The sequence below is a fragment of the Biomphalaria glabrata genome, chromosome 1, assembly GCF_947242115.1.
Source record: "Biomphalaria glabrata chromosome 1, xgBioGlab47.1, whole genome shotgun sequence".
NCBI lineage: Eukaryota > Metazoa > Mollusca > Gastropoda > Planorbidae > Biomphalaria > Biomphalaria glabrata.
In genome coordinates this window covers 66,013,639-66,033,573 of record NC_074711.1, presented here as the reverse complement: position 1 = coordinate 66,033,573, position 19,935 = coordinate 66,013,639, and the positions used below count along the sequence as shown (strand labels likewise).

The window sequence follows — 19,935 nt, the reverse complement described above, 5'->3', positions numbered from 1 at the left end:
AGTTAAAACTGATCACTGATCACTAAAAGTGATATATATATATATATATATATATATATATATATATATATATATATATATATATATATATATATATATATATATATATATATATATATATAGTTAAAACTGATCACTGATCACTAAAAGTGAAATATATATATTTATATAATGGGCAGATGCTTTTTATTTTCACGTGGAATTCTTAGCCTTCATCACGGTCTTGATATGTGTCTTGATATGTATCTTGATATGTCTCTTGATATGTGTCTTGATATGTGTCTTGATATGTATCTTGATATATGTCTTGATATGTATCTTGATATGTATCTTGATATGTATCTTGATATGTATCTTGATATGTGTCTTGATATGTATCTTGATATATGTCTTGATATGTGTCTTGATATGTATCTTGATATGTGTCTGATATGTATCTTGATATGTATCTTGATATGTGTCTTGATATGTATCTTGATATGTGTCTTGATATGTATCTCGATATGTATCTTGATTTGTGCCTTGATATGTATCTTGATATGTGTCTGATATGTATCTTGATATGTATCTTGATATGTGTCTTGATATGTATCTTGATATGTGTCTTGATATGTATCTCGATATGTATCTTGATTTGTGCCTTGATATGTATCTTGATATGTATCTTGATATGTATCTTGATATGTATCTTGATATGTGTCTTGATATGTATCTTGATATGTGTCTTGACATATGTCTTGATATGTGCTGGGCAAAAAATTACACGGAGTTCACTAAAAATAGATGATCTTGGGTTCAAAACTAAAATTTAAAAAAATTAATAAGTATATTAGTTTTCTCATTCAAAGGCTTTCAGCGCCATCAATACAAAGTTTGATCAATGAATGAAAAAAAAAATCGAAACAAAACTCGACAATTCGGCGCCCTCTTCATTTTTGACTCCCCTTCTAATACTTACAGCAATTCTTGTGCAGCGTCGAAAAAAAAAAGGGAGGGGGGGGGGGGCGCTCTGACGACCTGTGCAAATAAACAGGTGAATAAATGATTGGGGGAGGGTAGGGAGAGACAAACTCAGCCTCGAAGAATGACAGCCCCTCTCAAACAAGCCATCACGACACGTGTATCACCCGCCTCTCTCCCTCTTAGCGCCCCCTCCCCTCAGCCTTTTCCACTCTCCTAACTGGAAGAGGGGGGCTAAAGATATAGTAACACCGAAAAATTAATTACTGATAAGATTCGTTTTCTGACTTTGTATTTAAAAAAGAAGCAAACATGTCTCACAGTTGGCCAGATTAGGCGTTCCCCCATACAAACACACACCAAAAAAAAAAAAAAGACTTTTTCAACATTATTATAATGTATGGGAAGTGTTTTTTCTTTTTTTTTAACTTCCATTCTTTTCTTTCACTTTTCTTTACACTGTACTGTATTTTTGTGGGTACGTCCAAGGGGACAGAACTTTGTACACATCTGCAAGTTAAAGCAAACAAATGACTGGCAGTTTTCTATAAACAGGCTTGACGGACGAAACAGAAATCCTATTCAACCTTATCCTAGAACGAAAGCCAGTAACAGACGATCGCGATGGAGTGTTGGCGGTTCTAACAATTTATCGGAAGAAAATTTGTAGGAACAAAAAAATGTGTTTGAAATATATATTCATACATATAATTGTCATGTGATCTGAATAAAAGTTTGTTTCCTTATTCTTAACCTAACGAATGTATTCCGTGTTTTTAATGTGATTGTTTATAAGTGTGAATGTTCACGTTTGTGTGTGTGTGTGTTTACAGGAGAGAGCAAGGGAAAAAAAAGAGATAAAATATCTTAATGAAAACGCAAATAATTTAGAGAAAACCAGCAACCAGCTCTATTTGAGATTCGCTGTACTAAACTGAATAGTCCTGACAAATCGTCTGCTCAGAGTTACGCCATCAATCAGCAGTGGGCAAATCACGCGCCATTCAGAGCTGACGTGCCGCTAGTAGACCTACGTAGAAGAAATAAATGTCTGTTTTGTTTTGGGCCGTATGTGTGTATATATATACAACGTTATGCTTGATTATGTCCTCAACTCAAAGGTGTGGCTCATAAATGTACGAACTGAACGAGTGAATTTCGAAACAAATTAAAACGAACTACATGTATATAAACACTCTGCCATATATCTGTATTATATATATATATTTAAAGAGAGAGAGAGGGAGACACGAATTGAAAATGGCATTGGACATTTTAATATATATATATATATATTATATATATATATATATATATATATATATATTTATTTATTTAAAATGGTGTCAGAAGGGGGTCTTCTAGCGTTTCTTCAATGGTTGTTTGTGTGGGAAGTTGTGTGTGAAACTGTCTGGCGCTATCTCGTAACGTAACGAGTGTTGCTGGAGGCCAGAAGTCGAGGGCGCTCAATGGAAACTAGATTTACCGAACAACGGAAGCCGTTCAATTATGGGTTTTAGCTAAAATAAACTTTTGCTAAATAAGAGATTAAATGCTACATAGCGCCAACAAAAAGATCTGTCATCTTTGACGAGCCAGTGGTTTGATATGTGCGCCAAAATTGGATAGATAACATCTCGATTTAAAAATAAACATACACACGTTGCTACCTTTTTTTTTTGTATCGCATCTGTACATACACACACACACGCACACACACACATGACATTTGGAGAAGCTTTATATGACATTGAACTTCTCTTTCACTATCTTGTTAAAACAGAAACTTGTGCTTGCGATTCGGCAGATACCGTTTCCTCACCTGTCTAGCCGAACTTTGTTAGTAAATTGGCACTGGTTGCAAAAATAAAAGAAAATCGCTAAATGAATAATAATCATATTAATATATATGAAGATTTCAAAAAAGAATTGATTATAAATCAATTATGGTATAACTGAGAGGGTATGCTAACGCGAAGCTACGCCCAAAGCTCTTCTCTGTAAGCCTTCAGCAGCAGTGACACGGCCACCTGCCGACGGAAGCACTTGATAGAGCATCATGGCGTCGCGCTATGAAAACTGGTGCACATTTTGCATTGGACAAGAGAACAGTGCTGTCAGAAGAAAAGCGTCAGAGAAACAAAGCAAGGCCAATGACACTAACTCCAGCCGTAATAACCTGCCCAGGGTGCAGCCGAACATTCAGGACTCACATAGGTTTCACCAGCCACACTAGGAGGCATAAAATCCCAGTGCAAGGCTCTCAGCCCCCACCCCCTACCTGGATGACTACAGTGGTCATCATCGAATCACAATGGAGGAACTCTATAATGCTGGCTATGATGGTAGCGATCAGAAAGTCGGCCAAGCTTATACTGCTCTTCACTATGAATGGAAAAATGTTTTCTTTCACCTAGACTTACGCCCTGAACATCAAATCGGCAGTTACGTGACTACCCACCCGACCACTGTCTGTCTGTCTGTCAGTCTGTCTCGTACAAATTTCTCCCACTTGCCATTCTCGGATCAAGTTGACATTGTGCACAATTATTCAGTGTACCTAACAAATCATGAATCAATAAAATAATTTACCAATCAATTATTTAATGAGTGGTAATAATTTTATTTTGTTTGATACAGAAAAAGGGAAATAATCTTACAGTATTGAGATATATGGCTGTAAAATGTGCAGTTCCTTCCTTAAGTTTTCTTTTAAAAGTATTTTTAAAATATTTTGATTATTTTTAATCTGAAGTTTTACGTACAACGTGTTATAGAAACTTTTTTTTTCTCCTCTCTCTTTTTTTCCCCTCTCTTTCTCTCACTTTCTCTCACTCACTCTCTCTCTTCTCTATCGTTCTCTCTCGCGCGCAAACACAAATACATCTCTACCACCGTCAGAACAACTCTAAATTATCTCGAATAAATTATGAACATTGCTATTGCGATCCAAACAATACACACACACATATTTCTACTAGCCATCACACCCTCTGATCTTGTGCACAATCCATCCCATAATTTATTGATTAGTCTGAACAACTGACGTTAACGATTCCAGCAGGTCTACCCCCCAAACAGACCACCGCTATTGACACACACCCAGAGCCACACCAAACACGGAACGACTCTGGGCTTTTGAAAATCAAAACGTGAACTTCCGCTTCTGCCCGACGTCCGCCATTCAATTTTCCACCTATGTTCCCTCCATTTCTTCCAATATGGAAAATAAATCGGCCAGCCACTTCAGTTGATAGTTTCAGGTCATAAATTTTCACCATCCGTCGTTAAAAAAATCATTCATTTTAATAATTTACTGGAGAAAAGAATAAGAGCTTTTTTTTTTAAAAAAAAAAATTATTTAAGTATTTTTCTAATCTGTAAAATATTTAAAACTTTACAAAAAAAAACTAAAAATTATGCATGAAAAATAAATCGAGTTTGAGATTTAAAACTTTCTTTATTTTAATCTAACACTGAGAATACGCTGTTTGAATGTACGTAAAATCACAACGGAAGATAACACAAGAACAATAAATGAACAGTATGTTCTCTGGTAAACACTGGTAAAGGAGTTTACTATTGATGAACTCGTGGTCAGTGCTGTGAATGGGATTTAAAAGGGACTACGTGTCTGCGGTACAGTGTAAGTCTGGCTAACTCTCAAGGCCGCCATCGTCACCTTTTTTTTTTTTTTTTTAAATTATAAATTTTGGAAAAAAACAAACAAACAAACTACCATTGCATTGTTTAAAGACCATCAACTTCAACCGAATAGAATTTCAGCGAACAAGAAGATAATATTAGCCCCAATAAAAGTCTTTTAAATCTTCCACTGGTAAAGAGCGATGGGTCAATTAACGTAACAATACTCCTCCCCCACCCCCACCCCTTTTCAACATCTCAATAACTCAACGGACGATTCCAGGGGCAGAAATTTTCTTGACCCTGTTGAAATGTACTCTCACTTCAACCGTCAAACCAGGTTGTCATTCAATCGATTCCCCTTCACACTCACCCCCAGCCCCCCCCCCCCCTCCTGCCATACGTCTCTCTTTGTCCACAAGCTATAAATCGTTTTAGACATTAGAAAAGGGAGGTAAATCAGATCCAGTTTGGACACAACGTTTGAAAGAAGCTGCTAGGGGGCGGGAGATTCAGTTCACGCTTGAGAATGAAGAAGGGTTAGAATCACCGTTGGAAGTAGTGGAGGGGGGTGGGGGCGTTAAGTACGCCATGATTCCTAATAAAGTTCAAAGACTCGCCGACAAATCATGATTAATAGGGAACAATCGATTCTAATCACAGAGTTGCGTGCCCTTGTTAAACAAAAGTCCACTGTGGGAGCAGTCAGCGACTACAATGGAGACTTCTGGCTACAACAGAGTCCCGTGCTACCTCTTTCCATGCCCAACCCAGTCCTGGGTAGTTCACCCCAGACCGTTGTAAGCTTCGTAAAAAAAAAAGATCAGTCTCCTGTTGGTTAGACAATTGCTGTAAGTCATTGTGGAAGATATTATACATGGGACTGTTTTTGACACAGAGTACATTTAATTACTTTGTGTTGGAAATAATGACTACTTTTTCTGAGTTTAACACCCACTATGTGCTGGTTAGATGTTTGTACACCCACTATGTGCTGGTTAGATGTTTGTACACCCACTATGTGCTGGTTAGATGTTTGTACACCCACTATGTGCTGGTTAGATGTGTGTACACCCACTATGTGCTGGTTAGATGTTTGTACACCCACTATGTGCTGGTTAGATGTTTGTACACCCACTATGTGCTGGTTAGATGTTTGTACACCCACTATGTGCTGGTTAGATGTTTGTACACCCACTATGTGCTGGTTAGATGTTTGTACACCCACTATGTGCTGGTTAGATGTTTGTACACCCACTATGTGCTGGTTAGATGTTTGTACACCCACTATGTGCTGGTTAGATGTTTGTACACCCACTATGTGCTGGTTAGATGTTTGTACACCCACTATGTGCTGGTTAGATGTTTGTACACCCACTATGTGCTGGTTAGATGTTTGTACACCCACTATGTGCTGGTTAGATGTTTGTACACCCACTATGTGCTGGTTAGATGTTTGTACACCCACTATGTGCTGGCTAGATGTTTGTACACCCACTATGTGCTGGTTAGATGTTTGTACACCCACTATGTGCTGGTTAGATGTTTGTACACCCACTATGTGATGGTTAGATGTTTGTACACCCACTATGTGCTGGTTAGATGTTTGTACACCCACTATGTGCTGGTTAGATGTTTGTACACCCACTATGTGCTGGTTAGATGTTTGTACACCCACTATGTGCTGGCTAGATGTTTGTACACCCACTATGTGCTGGTTAGATGTTTGTACACCCACTATGTGCTGGTTAGATGTTTTTACACCCACTATGTGCTGGTTAGATGTTTTTACACCCACTATGTGCTGGTTAGATGTTTGTACACCCACTATGTGCTGGTTAGATGTTTGTACACCCACTATGTGCTGGTTAGATGTTTGTATTAATTAGGTAGGTCAAAATAAGAGCAAATCTGGAACATTGTGAATACAGAGAGTGGAGGGGCTTTTTTTTTTTTTTGGAAGGGGGTGATAAGGGAGTTGTCAACCATCACGCACACACACACGACACTAATATATAACAATAATATATAGTCACTGATAAATTGCATTGACTCATTCTGCCTAAGCCTAGGTTAATTTTTTGATTTATTTGAAGCCAATTTAATCATTTTAAACAAAAAAGGCTGCACTCTATTTCGTGTATGTTCAGTGCAACCTTTGCCCTATTCCCTTTGCCAGTATGTTTCAAATAGATTTACTTTGTTCAACGTTAATTGAAAAAACAAAACAAACGATGAACTGACACATCGTCTCAATCATTCCGAGTTCGAACCCCGCCCTACGTCACCCCCTGCCGTCCTGCTGGAGGTTTGGGCTACGCCGTCATCATCTTCAGCTGGAAAAGTCCAAAACGTTTTATTTTCGCATACGAATTTCTTGTACTTTTACAACCGGAAGTGGACACAAACTAGAGATTTATCGATTTTTTTCTTCATTTGTCTCATTTCAACTAGAAGCTAGACACTGAGAAGAAATGTCGTCTATGACATTACTGCACATTGGCCAGTCCGAATAATGTAAATAACGCTTGCAGCTGCTCTGCTGACTTTGTAACAGTGCTCCACACGCGATCTTTAGACAAGCATTCAAACATGGTCTTCCGGTACAATCAAGATGTAAACGTCCCCTTGACAACATAATGAAAATTTCAACAAACAACCTTTTCCGCCTCCGCCTCCTGAAACAGAATTCGCGCTGACGTCACCCTATGTCCAGTCATACCCCTGAGATAAGCATCGATACGGCCGAGGGACGCTCTATCTGTCGCCTGCTGTTTGTAATAATTGGGCGGGCGGAAGGTCCAGCGCCCCGTTATCGCGCCCGAACGATACGATGGCCGCTGTGTCTCATCGTCTGCCCGTACTAAATAGTAGCGGGAGAATAGGAGGGGTGGGGTGCGAGGCAGAGGCGTTGTATAAACAAATCTTCCCCGGTAGTAAACAAATCCTAAGTATTAGGTGTCTGCCACTGTAGGGATGTTAATAACGGTCAGCTAGGGAGGGACACTGTCCATTTAACTTGTAATTGACTTGGGAGGAGAAAAAAAAAGAAAAAGATTGAAAATGGGTGGGTGGGGGGAAGTGAGCTACACCTTTAGAAAGGCGAAAGGAGCGTACGAGACACATAGAGAGGGGAGGACGTTCTGCCCCCTTGGTCTGTTGTTATGGTAACTGGAGACAGATCGTGCGCGCAAGTCTGGTGCAGGGGAATGGAGATTATGACAAGTTTAGCAAACATGGAGCAATGTGCTAGGTCTAATATGAACGTCTGCTTGCCTGTCCGGTCATTGTTCCAGACGTCATTACATTTAGGGAGCAGGTCAGACGGGCGCAGACTTTCAAACAATTCGAAAAACAAAACCAAACAAAAACAATAACAAGAAATACAAATGATTCCTTTTCTACTAAATTATTAAATAATTATACCTGTTAAAAGAAACTTATAAGAGACTTTGATCGGTTTACATGTTGGTAACATATTATTGAGTCTGTTGATCTACAGACATTAACAAAAGGTCTATCTTAATATGTCAACACTCATCTTTTTTTTTAATTACTTAATTCTAGGTAAATAAAAAGTACTAAGATTGATACCATGGTAACAGTTCTGAAATCTTTATTTATGTTTCTTTGATTTCATTTTGTTTTGTATTTACATCCACGGAAATAGGCCTACTTGCGAATGGAATTAAATCGATCAACACATTGTCCGCATTGAGCTAAATGAGTTGTCGTTTTGAATCAGTTTTATTTCTTTTGTGTGACAGTGTCGTCCTAAGCTTTGCATTGATGCTGAAAGATAACAAGGGACGTCACTCTAGACAATAGATTGTAGCAGTTCAATGAAGAAACGTTTCTACATAAATACATTTACGAAAGCCAAAAGAAAGGAAAGACCAAGATTGAATGCGGAAGTTGATTGGCTAGTCATCATAGAGGTCAGTGTTTCCCAGACTTTCTCTGAACAACACATCGCACATTCTGAGTAGCGAGAACACTTTGCTAATTTTTTAGAGAGATTAATTCACGAGTGGCCTACTAGTTCATTAGTCTATTAGTTCGTGGAACACCTCTTCAGGCCTTGCGGAACACTAGAATTCCGCGGAACACAGTTTGGGGACCACTGCTCTAAGCTATATTCGATGGCAGGTGAACTAGCAGTTGTCAACTGAAAGTTGAAGCAACATTCCGATAAGGTTTTTAAGAAGCTTATTTTACCTGTACCTAAATAAAGAGAAGACAGTCTTGTTCTTCTGATACTGTCAACAGAGATTCAAACTGTTCAAATCTATCAAACATGTGGCATATTTAGCCAGATCGAAGTTTACAATCTGGAGGCAAATATTGGTGTTGTTAGCACATGTACATCTTGTTATAGATGTAAAGATTCAAGTTCATTATATATTAATATGATCTCCATCGCTGATTAAGTTAATGGACAATTAATCCGATACGTCAGTGATGCCTAACCTACAGCCCGCGGGTCATATCCGGCATGTAACGCTGTGCTGTACAGCCTCTCAAAACCTTTATTTGCGACGCAAACCGAAACGGCGACGACTTTTTTTGCGTTGACCCTGTCCGTGACATGGATGTCGTTAATTGATTTGACCTCCGGACCGGAAAAGGTTGAGAATCTCTGGGATATGTTAACGTAACCTTAATCTTTAAGCACAATATAACCCTTGGCCAAGAGAATACATTGACAGTCACTGTACCTTAGTGATTTTTTGAAATTCTTAAAAACAGACTAAGGATTGGAACCCTGGACCCACAGACGTACAACGTTCGTACTTACCAGATTTTTTATTCTCCGTCTCTTTCCCTCCGCTGCCCACTGTGTTGTTATTGTTGTTGTTATTGTGACTGTTCTGATTGTTGTTGTTGTTATTATTACACAGTCCGCTGTTGTTATTGTTGGTGCCGCCGTAAGCGCTGCCCGGACTGCCTATGTCCTGGCACGGGGAGGCGGTCACAGAGCGGTCTATCACGTCGTGATCGGCACGGCAGAACAGTCCGTCTTCGCGGATGGCGAACTCGTCGCCGGTGACTAACGGCTTGTTGCAGACGATGCACCGGAAACAGTTGAGGTGGAACACTGTGCCTTTCGTGGGCCGCATGACCACGTCTTCCCGACAGAATCCTAAGCCACACCTGGAACATTTGGTGCCGAATAACCTGGGGAACAAAACAAGAGAGTTTAGAAAACAAGTTTCAATAATAGGGAACTTCATACTCATAGTTATCTCTCTTTGTTTTCAGGTTGATTTGTAGGATCCCGTCTACGTTCTTTAAGCAATAACTTCAATAGAAGACAAAAAAAAAAAAAAAAAAAAGGAGAGAGAGAGAGAGAGAGAAAGCGATATGTAGAAATATGGGGGAAGATAATGCGAAATATGGAAAAAAAAGACAAAAAAGAAAGTTAACAATAATAAGGACTCTCTTTTGATATATTAAGTTGCGAACTATATACATTTTAAAAATGCTTTAGAAATATGATAATGCAATGCTGAAAATAAAGACAAAAATGCTTTTTAAAAGATAAAGCTTGGTGAGACTTCCGTATTCGCAGTGGCGTGCCTAGGGTGGGGGGAGTGAGGGTCCGAATTTCCCTGCCCCCAATAGAGGGGCTCCCAAATAAGCATCGAAACTTTTTTTTTTTGCATTAAATATTAAACCAATGCCATGTTATCTTGCTATTCATGTTGTTATGTAAATTAGTGACCATGCTGCATGTATACCATACCAGACTTATAATTAAGTACATTATCTCATGTCATGATGTCGAATGTCAAAATGCAGGGGCCACTAAAGAAGACCCCAAATCCCTTGCTACGTCACTGCGTATTCGGAAAACCGGATTCTTAATTTATGAGAATCTCTAAAATAGAAAGCTAAAAAAAAAGCAAGAAAAAAAAAAAGCTGAACACAGATTATATTTCACACACAGGCTTGGCTTGCAGATAATTTGTAACAATTTAGCAACCTGCCCTTACAAGAACAGCACATGTGCGAGCATGAAGGATAAGTAGCAAGCACGTCAAGGATTGTTTCTACTCGTGTGAATAACTCAAAGAATGCTTGGATTGACAGGTCTTGATGCGCCATGATCATCTCAACCCGTCAAAACTGATATTTATGTTGTTGGGTTTTTTTTTGTGTCCATGTCGTTCTTGAATGCTTCAAAAACGTTGTGTTTTTTTTTTTGGTTGGGGGGTGGGGGAAGGGTAGGAGGAGAAAATGAGTTGGTCACGTGGTTTTCATCGTCAACACAAAATCAAAAGTAGACTTAACATTACCAAACGTATATAACTTAAATTTGAATACCTTAAGAAAACCTACATTTCAAATGACTATAAATCCGTTGCCACGATTGTGCATCGCCATTAGAAATGCTTCAAGTCTTTGAACGGTTTCAAAACCGGAAGACGCTGTTAATCTATTTATAGAGCGACGCCATTCCTCAGTTATATATATTACACTACGAATTCTCTAGCAGTTATCTGTTCTTAGATTACGTTTTTGAATGTAAGGTTCCGTTTCCGTTCTTCAAGCAATCAAATAGAGACAAGAGAAAGAAAGAAAAAAAGTAGGCATAATGAAACCTAAAGAAAGAAAAAAAAAAAGGCATAATGAAACCTAAAGAAAGAAAGAAAAAAGAAAGCATAATGAAACCTAAAGAAAGAAAAAAAAAAGGCATAATGAAACCTAAAGAAAGAAAAAGAAAGTAGGCATAATGAAACCTAAAGAAAGAAAAAAAAAGGCATAATGAAACCTAAAGAAAGAAAGAAAAAAGAAAGCAAAATGAAACCTAAAGAAAGAAAAAAAAAGGCATAATGAAACCTAAAGAAAGAAAGAAAAAAGAAAGCATAATGAAACCTAAAGAAAGAAAAAAAGAAAAGAAGGCATAATGAAACCTAAAGAAAGAAAAAAAAAAGAAGGCATAATGAAACCTAAAGAAAGAAAAGAAAAAAGAAAGCATAATGAAACCTAAAGAAAGAAAAAAAAAAGAAGGCATAATGAAACCTAAAGAAAGAAAAACAAAAGAAGGCATAATGAAACCTAAAGAAAGAAAAAAAAAGTACACATAATGAAACCTAAAGAAAGAAAGAAAAAAGGCATAATGAAACCTAAAGAAAAAAAAAAAAGTAGGCATAATGAAACCTAAAGAAAGAAAAAAAAGAAGGCATAATGAAACCTAAAGAAAGAAAAAAAAAGAAGGCATAATGAAACCTAAAGAAAGAAAAAAAAAGAAGGCATAATGAAACCTAAAGAAAGAAAGAAAAAGAAGGCATAATGAAACCTAAAGAAAGAAAGAAAAAGAAGGCATAATGAAACCTAAAGAAAGAAAAAAAAAGAAGGCATAATGAAACCTAAAGAAAGAAAAAAAAAGTAGGCATAATGAAACCTAAAGAAAGAAAAAAAAAAAGAAGGCATAATGAAACCTAAAGAAAGAAAAAAAAAAGAAGGCATAATGAAACCTAAAGAAAGAAAAAAAAAGAAGGCATAATGAAACCTAAAGAAAGAAAAAAAAAGAAGGCATAATGAAACCTAAAGAAAGAAAGAAAAAGAAGGCATAATGAAACCTAAAGAAAGAAAGAAAAAGAAGGCATAATGAAACCTAAAGAAAGAAAAAAAAAAGAAGGCATAATGAAACCTAAAGAAAGAAAAAAAAAGGCATAATGAAACCTAAAGAAAGAAAGAAAAAGAAAGTATAATGAAACCTAAAGAAAGAAAGAAAAAGAAGGTATAATGAAACCTAAAGAAAGAAAGAAAAAGAAAGTATAATGAAACCTAAAGAAAGAAAGAAAAAGAAGGTATAATGAAACCTAAAGAAAGAAAGAAAAAGAAGGCATAATGAAACCTAAAGAAAGAAAAAAAAAAGAAGGCATAATGAAACCTAAAGAAAGAAAGAAAAAGAAAGTATAATGAAACCTAAAGAAAGTAAGAAAAAGAAGGTATAATGAAACCTAAAGAAAGAAAGAAAAAGAAGGCATAATGAAACCTAAAGAAAGAAAAAAAAAAGAAGGCATAATGAAACCTAAAGAAAGAAAGAAAAAGAAAGTATAATGAAACCTAAAGAAAGAAAGAAAAAGAAGGTATAATGAAACCTAAAGAAAGAAAGAAAAAGAAGGCATAATGAAACCTAAAGAAAGAAAAAAAAAAGAAGGCATATTGAAACCTAAAGAAAGAAAGAAAAAGAAGGTATAATGAAACCTAAAGAAAGAAAGAAAAAGAAGGCATAATGAAACCTAAAGAAAGAAAGAAAAAGAAGGTATAATGAAACCTAAAGAAAGAAAGAAAAAGAAGGCATAATGAAACCTAAAGAAAGAAAGAAAAAGAAGGTATAATGAAACCTAAAGAAAGAAAGAAAAAGAAAGTATAATGAAACCTAAAGAAAGAAAGAAAAAGAAGGCATAATGAAACCTAAAGAAAGAAAAAAAAAGAAGGTATAATGAAACCTAAAGAAAGAAAGAAAAAGAAGGCATAATGAAACCTAAAGAAAGAAAGAAAAAGAAGGCATAATGAAACTTAAAGAAAGAAAAAAAAAGAAGGCATAATGAAACTTAAAGAAAGAAAGAAAAAGAAGGCATAATGAAACCTAAAGAAAGAAAAAAAAAAGAAGGCATAATGAAACCTAAAGAAAGAAAGAAAAAGAAAGTATAATGAAACCTAAAGAAAGAAAGAAAAAGAAGGTATAATGAAACCTAAAGAAAGAAAGAAAAAGAAGGCATAATGAAACCTAAAGAAAGAAAAAAAAAGAAGGCATAATGAAACCTAAAGAAAGAAAGAAAAAGAAGGTATAATGAAACCTAAAGAAAGAAAGAAAAAGAAGGCATAATGAAACCTAAAGAAAGAAAGAAAAAGAAGGTATAATGAAACCTAAAGAAAGAAAGAAAAAGAAGGCATAATGAAACCTAAAGAAAGAAAGAAAAAGAAGGTATAATGAAACCTAAAGAAAGAAAGAAAAAGAAAGTATAATGAAACCTAAAGAAAGAAAGAAAAAGAAGGCATAATGAAACCTAAAGAAAGAAAAAAAAAGAAGGTATAATGAAACCTAAAGAAAGAAAGAAAAAGAAGGCATAATGAAACCTAAAGAAAGAAAGAAAAAGAAGGCATAATGAAACTTAAAGAAAGAAAAAAAAAGAAGGCATAATGAAACTTAAAGAAAGAAAGAAAAAGAAAGTATAATGAAACTTAAAGAAAGAAAAAAAAAGTAGGCATAATGAAACCTAAAGAAAAACGTAAGACAAAGAATATTCGTAGACATTTGGAAGTAGACAAAATAAACAATGTCAAGGACGCGATCCCTGTTGCCAACTAAAAAACTACAAACTATTTGAGCTACTACCGAAAGTGCTTAGCAATTCACTTTGACAGGACTTAAAGAGTGCAAAAAAAAAAAAAAAAACAACAATAAATGAGTATATGGATGTGTCCAGACACTTCACTAATCAATATTCCTGTACATTAGATACACAAACAATTTGGCCATTGAAACAGTTGCCTCCCTGTATCTAAATCTCTACTAAAGTCGAAGATATTGTTTTACAATGCATATAGCTCTGTAGACTAAAATGAATGTAATTTGTAGGTGTCTGTTATAGTATGGGCCAAGATTGTTTAGTAGATGCTAGCTAGACAGAATGGTCTAAGTCGAGACACTGTTTACAACCCTTTTGTAAAAACCAAGACAGTACCCTCATGCACAGGGCGCGCCCCCGCCCCCCCCCCCCCCAAAAAAAAAGAGACACAAAAACAAGTGTGTTGCTCCGCGCTCCCCCCTCGTCTCATTAGACCTATTAAAAAGACATGAGAAATATCGTCTTACGTGCCACGCAGGGAGCAGCGCCCCGGGTCTGACGGGACCACCATGGTACGTTGCAACAGAACACCGGCCTCAATTCCTTCTCCAGCTAATTTGGATGGGGATCTAGTCAAGCTGCAGGAACCGGAGAAGTGGGCGGATATTTTTTTTTATGAACAAAAATTCAGAGGCGTAGTAGAAAGGGGCTAAAAAATGAGGCTCTAGTTTTCTTATACTAACTGTATAGGATGAAAGCACATGAGAGGGGATGTAAATAGATCAAGAAGTGTATCGATGATCAAGAAGTGTATCGATGTCTCGATACATGGAAGAAGAGTAGTAAGACGATAAAAAACAGTTTAACCCATTGCTGCCTGGTTAAATGTATTGTGTTCCTTCAGACTCCTATTTTAGATTAAACATCACCAATTTAATCCTGATATGGACAAGCAAAATTTAAAAAAAATAATCCTTTAAAAAAAAAAAGCTAATCTAAGGAAAAGAACGCAGCACTTACAACTATATATCTCAATAATGTAGAAGCCATTTCCCCTATTCGATGTCAAAGAAAATAATAAATTACCAATGATTAATTGACATATTGGTTAATTTGTTTTATAATGATTCCTATCATGTCTCTGTTTATGAATAACTATGTAACGTTTAAAGTAGTTCTACTTGATCCGAAAATATGTGTGGGAGAAATAGCTTGCAAAAAATTTTTACTAGAGAGAGACAGAGAGAGAGAGAGAGACAGACAGACAGAAAGAGGGAGAGCTGATATAAGCTTTGTAAAATAAAAAGTGGCATTTAGTGTTAAGTCTCACTGAGACTTGTGCATGCATAATGTGTGGCCATGATCCATTTAGTGTTAAGTCTCACTGAGACTTGTGCATGCATAATGTGTGGGCCATGATCCATTTAGTGTTAAGTCTCACTGAAACTTGTGCATGCATAATGTGTGGCCATGATCCATTTAGTGTTAAGTCTCACTGAGACTTGTGCATGCATAATGTGTGGGCCATGATCCATTAAGTGTTAAGTCTCACTGAGACTTGTGCATGCATAATGTGTGGCCATGATCCATTTAGTGTTAAGTCTCACTGAGACTTGTGCATGCATAATGTGTGGCCATGATCCATTTAGTGTTAAGTCTCACTGAGACTTGTGCATGCATAATGTGTGGCCATGATCCATTTAGTGTTAAGTCTCACTGAGACTTGTGCATGCATAATGTGTGGGCCATGATCCATTTAGTGTTAAGTCTCACTGAGACTTGTGCATGCATAATGTGTGGGCCATGATCCATTTAGTGTTAAGTCTCACTGAGACTTGTGCATGCATAATGTGTGGGCCATGATCCATTTAGTGTTAAGTCTCACTGAGACTTGTGCATGCATAATGTGTGGCCATGATCCATTTAGTGTTAAGTCTCACTGGGACTTGTGCATGCATAATGTGTGGCCATGATCCATTTAGTGTTAAGTCTCACTGAGACTTGTGCATGCATAATGTGTGGGCCATGATCCATTTAGAACTAAAACTAAAATATCTTCGAATGCTGCAACGTCACCAGAAAATGTCTACAAGACATTCAGAATGTCAGGTTGGTAACTCTTGTCCTGGGAAATGTCTACAAGACATTCAGAATGTCAGGTTGGTAACTCTTGTCCTGGGAAATGTCTACAAGACATTCAGAATGTCAGGTTGGTAACTCTTGTCCTGGGAAATGTCTACACGACATTCAGAATGTCAGGTTGGTAACTCTTGTCCTGGGAAATGTCTACAAGACATTCAGAATGTCAGGTTGGTAACTCTTGTCCTGGGATACAGAGTGATATATTTTGTAATGACGTTATGTCATTATCCAATAATGCAGTTACACATTATCTTTGAGTACAACGAACTACTTATCTAAGGATACGCTTTAGCTGTAATGATACCCACCGGGAGCTTATCTGAAGACAACATTTGATATTATTCAATAATACAATATTACAACTATTTTTTGCAGACATTTCAGACACACACACACACCTACATCAGTTTTTATGAATGACCCTCCACCGCCCACCATCCCCCACCCTCCCTAACCATTTATTCTTCTCCTCACTTTGAAAATTGACTATATTTTATTTTTTCCCACATTCCGTTCAATTCTAACTCGGCCACTTTATCGCTGCTACTTTCTGTCAATCCATTCTTCCGGTATGAAGCTATTTATCCCTTCAAATCCCCCATCTCTCTCCCCTTCTCCCAAGCCCAACTAAACGAACTAATTCTGAATTAAGTTATTTACCAAGCATTATTTATCCTCATCACCTGTTACACACGCACACAAAAAAGACGCATTTTTTATTTTTCTACTTAAAGACAAAATACAGGGCCGGTTTGTGATTTCACGGAGCCCATAGTTAACATCGAGGGTCTATCGAGTTGGGGGAAATAGAGAGTATAGGATTAGATTAGCAACTGTTTTTATTGCTTGACAGACTCGAGCAGACGGACGAACAGATTGACACGCATACAGGGAAAATACAAAGTTAAAGAAATAACCAAAAAAAAAAAAACCGCACTAGGTTATGACGTCGATTTCTCCAGATCTAAAAAAAAAAAAAAATTAAAGAGTGAGGGAGAGAAAGAGAGAGGAAATAAATGAGGGAGGGAGAGAGAGAGTGGGAGAGAGGGTGGGAGAGGGGAGTGTGTGAGAAAGAGAGTGGGTGCTTACGGGAGAGATAAAGAGGAAGGCAGAGTACGAGAGAGGGACAAAGAAAGAGGGAGGAAGAGAGAGAGAGAAAGAGGTTGTGAGAGAAGGAGAGAGGGGGAGAGAGGGGGAGAGAGGGGGAGAGAGGGGAAAATAGAAAGAGGGAAAAGGGAGAGAAAGAGGGAGAGAGAGTGGGAGAGAGGGTGGAATGATTGGAGGTAGTGAGTGTGACGGAAGGAGTAAGTGAAGAAGAGTGGGTAGGAGGAAGAGAGGAAGTCAGTGAGTGAAACTGATTGAGAGTGAGCTGGTGAGAGCGAGAAAGTGTTTGAAAGAGTGAGTGAATAAGATGTACATAAGTATTTATCGCAGAAGGACGCTGTTGATGCTGTGGTGACGGTGGGTGATGCCGGCGGCGTTCTGGGGGCTGCCAGTTGTTGCCGGTTCCGCCAAAGACGCCCCAATGTTTTGGCACGTAGCTGGCATGTTTGATCAAGCACAAGAGAATGAGGGCAATTGGAATGTGGGGGTCGGAACCAGGGCTTCAAGACTCTCAGAGATTGGTTCAAAAAAAAAACGTAAGTAGGGTGAAAATGAAAAAAAAAAAAAATCCAGATCTTGAAGGCGGGGAATTTATTTAATTGAGAAGGCAATGGAAGTTTGATGACGATTATGAAGGGGAGAGAACCACAAGACGCAGACGAACGAATGATGCAGACGAGATAAGATCAGGTGGAGATAATTCGTTTTAATGATGAATGTCAATCTGTCAGGAATGTTAAAATTTCAGAAAGAAAATTCATAAGACGAGGCAAGATGAAAAATAAATAGAGTCCATTTCTAATTTAGAAGTAGAGATTCTAGTAACATAGTCAGTGAAATAGTGAAACAAAAATGTCTAGTCCAGTATGTCAACGCTTCTTGTCGAGCCAATTTGTTGTCAAAATGTCTTCAGAGACAAGCAAAGTCTCTATAGAAAACAGAGGCGATATATGCAACACTGTCTTAAAAGTAACAATGGTTACTAGAACAATACAAGTGGATCTATTTGAAGAATTTCTGAAGGGCATGTTTTGTATAGATAACACCGTTAAATGTGAGACTTAACGATGTATCTTTTAATCACTAAAAACTTTTTTTACTTTTTTTTTTATTCAAAGTTCTCATTGCTCTCTCTATGATTCCTCTATACCTACCTTCCTCTCTCTCTCTCTTTCTATTTCTCTCTTTTCTGATTTTGATTTCTATATTGTTAAACAAAAGTTAATTTAAAAAGAGATTAAACGTAACGTAACAACTTGGCCACTGCATCACATAGTAGGTCATGTCAACTCAAGTTTCTTATTACTTGTTCAAATAGACATTAAAAACAAACGAACTGGTCACCAATCAGCCAAGAAGACCCAAACAGTGCTAGCTAGGAGGCTACGTTCACAAAACAAAACAAAATTTATTGTGAAAAACTCTTAATTTTCACAGATTGGGGAGGGGGGAGGAGAGTGTACACTACTCTAGGAACCCTTCTCCCCCCCCCCCCCCAAAAAAAAAAAAACGGTCGCCCTGCTCCCGTACACCACCCTTCCCCCCTGGGAAATCATTCTAAATGTGAGCCAGTGTGCTAGAAGAAACAAGTCCCTCGTTATCGCGGCATGATCTAACATTGATGTCCTAGTGGGGATAATGTCACACCAGTGGCGTGCCGGGGTGCGCGCTTGTGGTGCGGCATGTTCAATTTGTACAGCACATTAAATCAAGTTACACGCCAGAAGAGCTACACATTAAATCTCCTAATCAATGAAACGAAATTTACACGTCTCGGAAAGTGGGTTTCTGACTGAATAAATGTGAAGCTTCTTTGGTCCATTTTTGTCTTAACTGCATAGTTTTCAAAGAATCGTTAATGTTAATTTTTTTTTACTTTATAGAATAAAAAAACAAACAAACTAACAAACATATTAACAAAAAAGCTTCAAGTGTTCAAACTTTCAGAAAAAAAAAGTTGTTTGAGTTTCTTTAAGTTAATAAAAAATTAAATGTATACCACATATTCATAGACAATCGATGGTAATGTTAGTATTTTAACTATTGTGTTTGAGCCATTATCATATTAGTCAAGATTTTAAAATTAAGGGCATTTATGCCGACAAGCTACTATCTATCTATCTATCTATCTATCTATCTATCTATCTATCTATCTATCTATCTATCTATCTATCAATCTATATATATATATATATATATATATATATATATATATATATATATATATATATATATATATATATATATATATATATATATATATATATATATATATATATATATCGGTCTGTCTGTCTGTCTATAATATATTAACGAGCAGGGTGTCATGTGGCCAACACAACGACCAACCGCCTTTACTTCCCCCAATTAAACTCTGGTACTTATTAGAGTTGGCGCCCTAAAAAATCCCAAAATTTAAAATCCAGTCTTCACCGAGATTCGAACCCATATATATGATTGTGACTGTGTTTTGTGCATGTGTATATGATTTTTATGAATATATGGGCCAAATGTTACAAATTCTACTCCAGAGCTAATGAAGATACTTCTAACTTGAATACAAAACAATTTTAAAAATGCATTACAACTAATTAAGCTCTTCAATTGAACATAGTATGTACTTAATACTGAAACTGTATAATCACCCACCCACACACACAACCACGCACATACACACACACGTACATATATAAATATATATATATATATACACACACACACACACAAATATATATATATATTGTTACGATTCTCTATAACCCTTTGACAAAACAATGTA

At 36.8% G+C, this 19,935-nt stretch overlaps 1 protein-coding gene across 3 annotated transcripts in view; it reads right to left on the bottom strand.

Moving 5' to 3' along the window:
• Window positions 1–19,935, bottom strand: part of LOC106058624 (insulin gene enhancer protein isl-1-like) — a 131,028-nt gene that overhangs the window by 36,479 nt on the left and 74,614 nt on the right. For all 3 annotated transcript variants that reach the window (XM_056008673.1, XM_056008654.1, XM_056008664.1), the window contains exon 4: window positions 9,404–9,783. In XM_056008673.1, coding sequence (XP_055864648.1) covers window positions 9,404–9,783 — 380 coding nt within the window. The remainder of the gene's footprint in view (window positions 1–9,403; window positions 9,784–19,935) is intronic.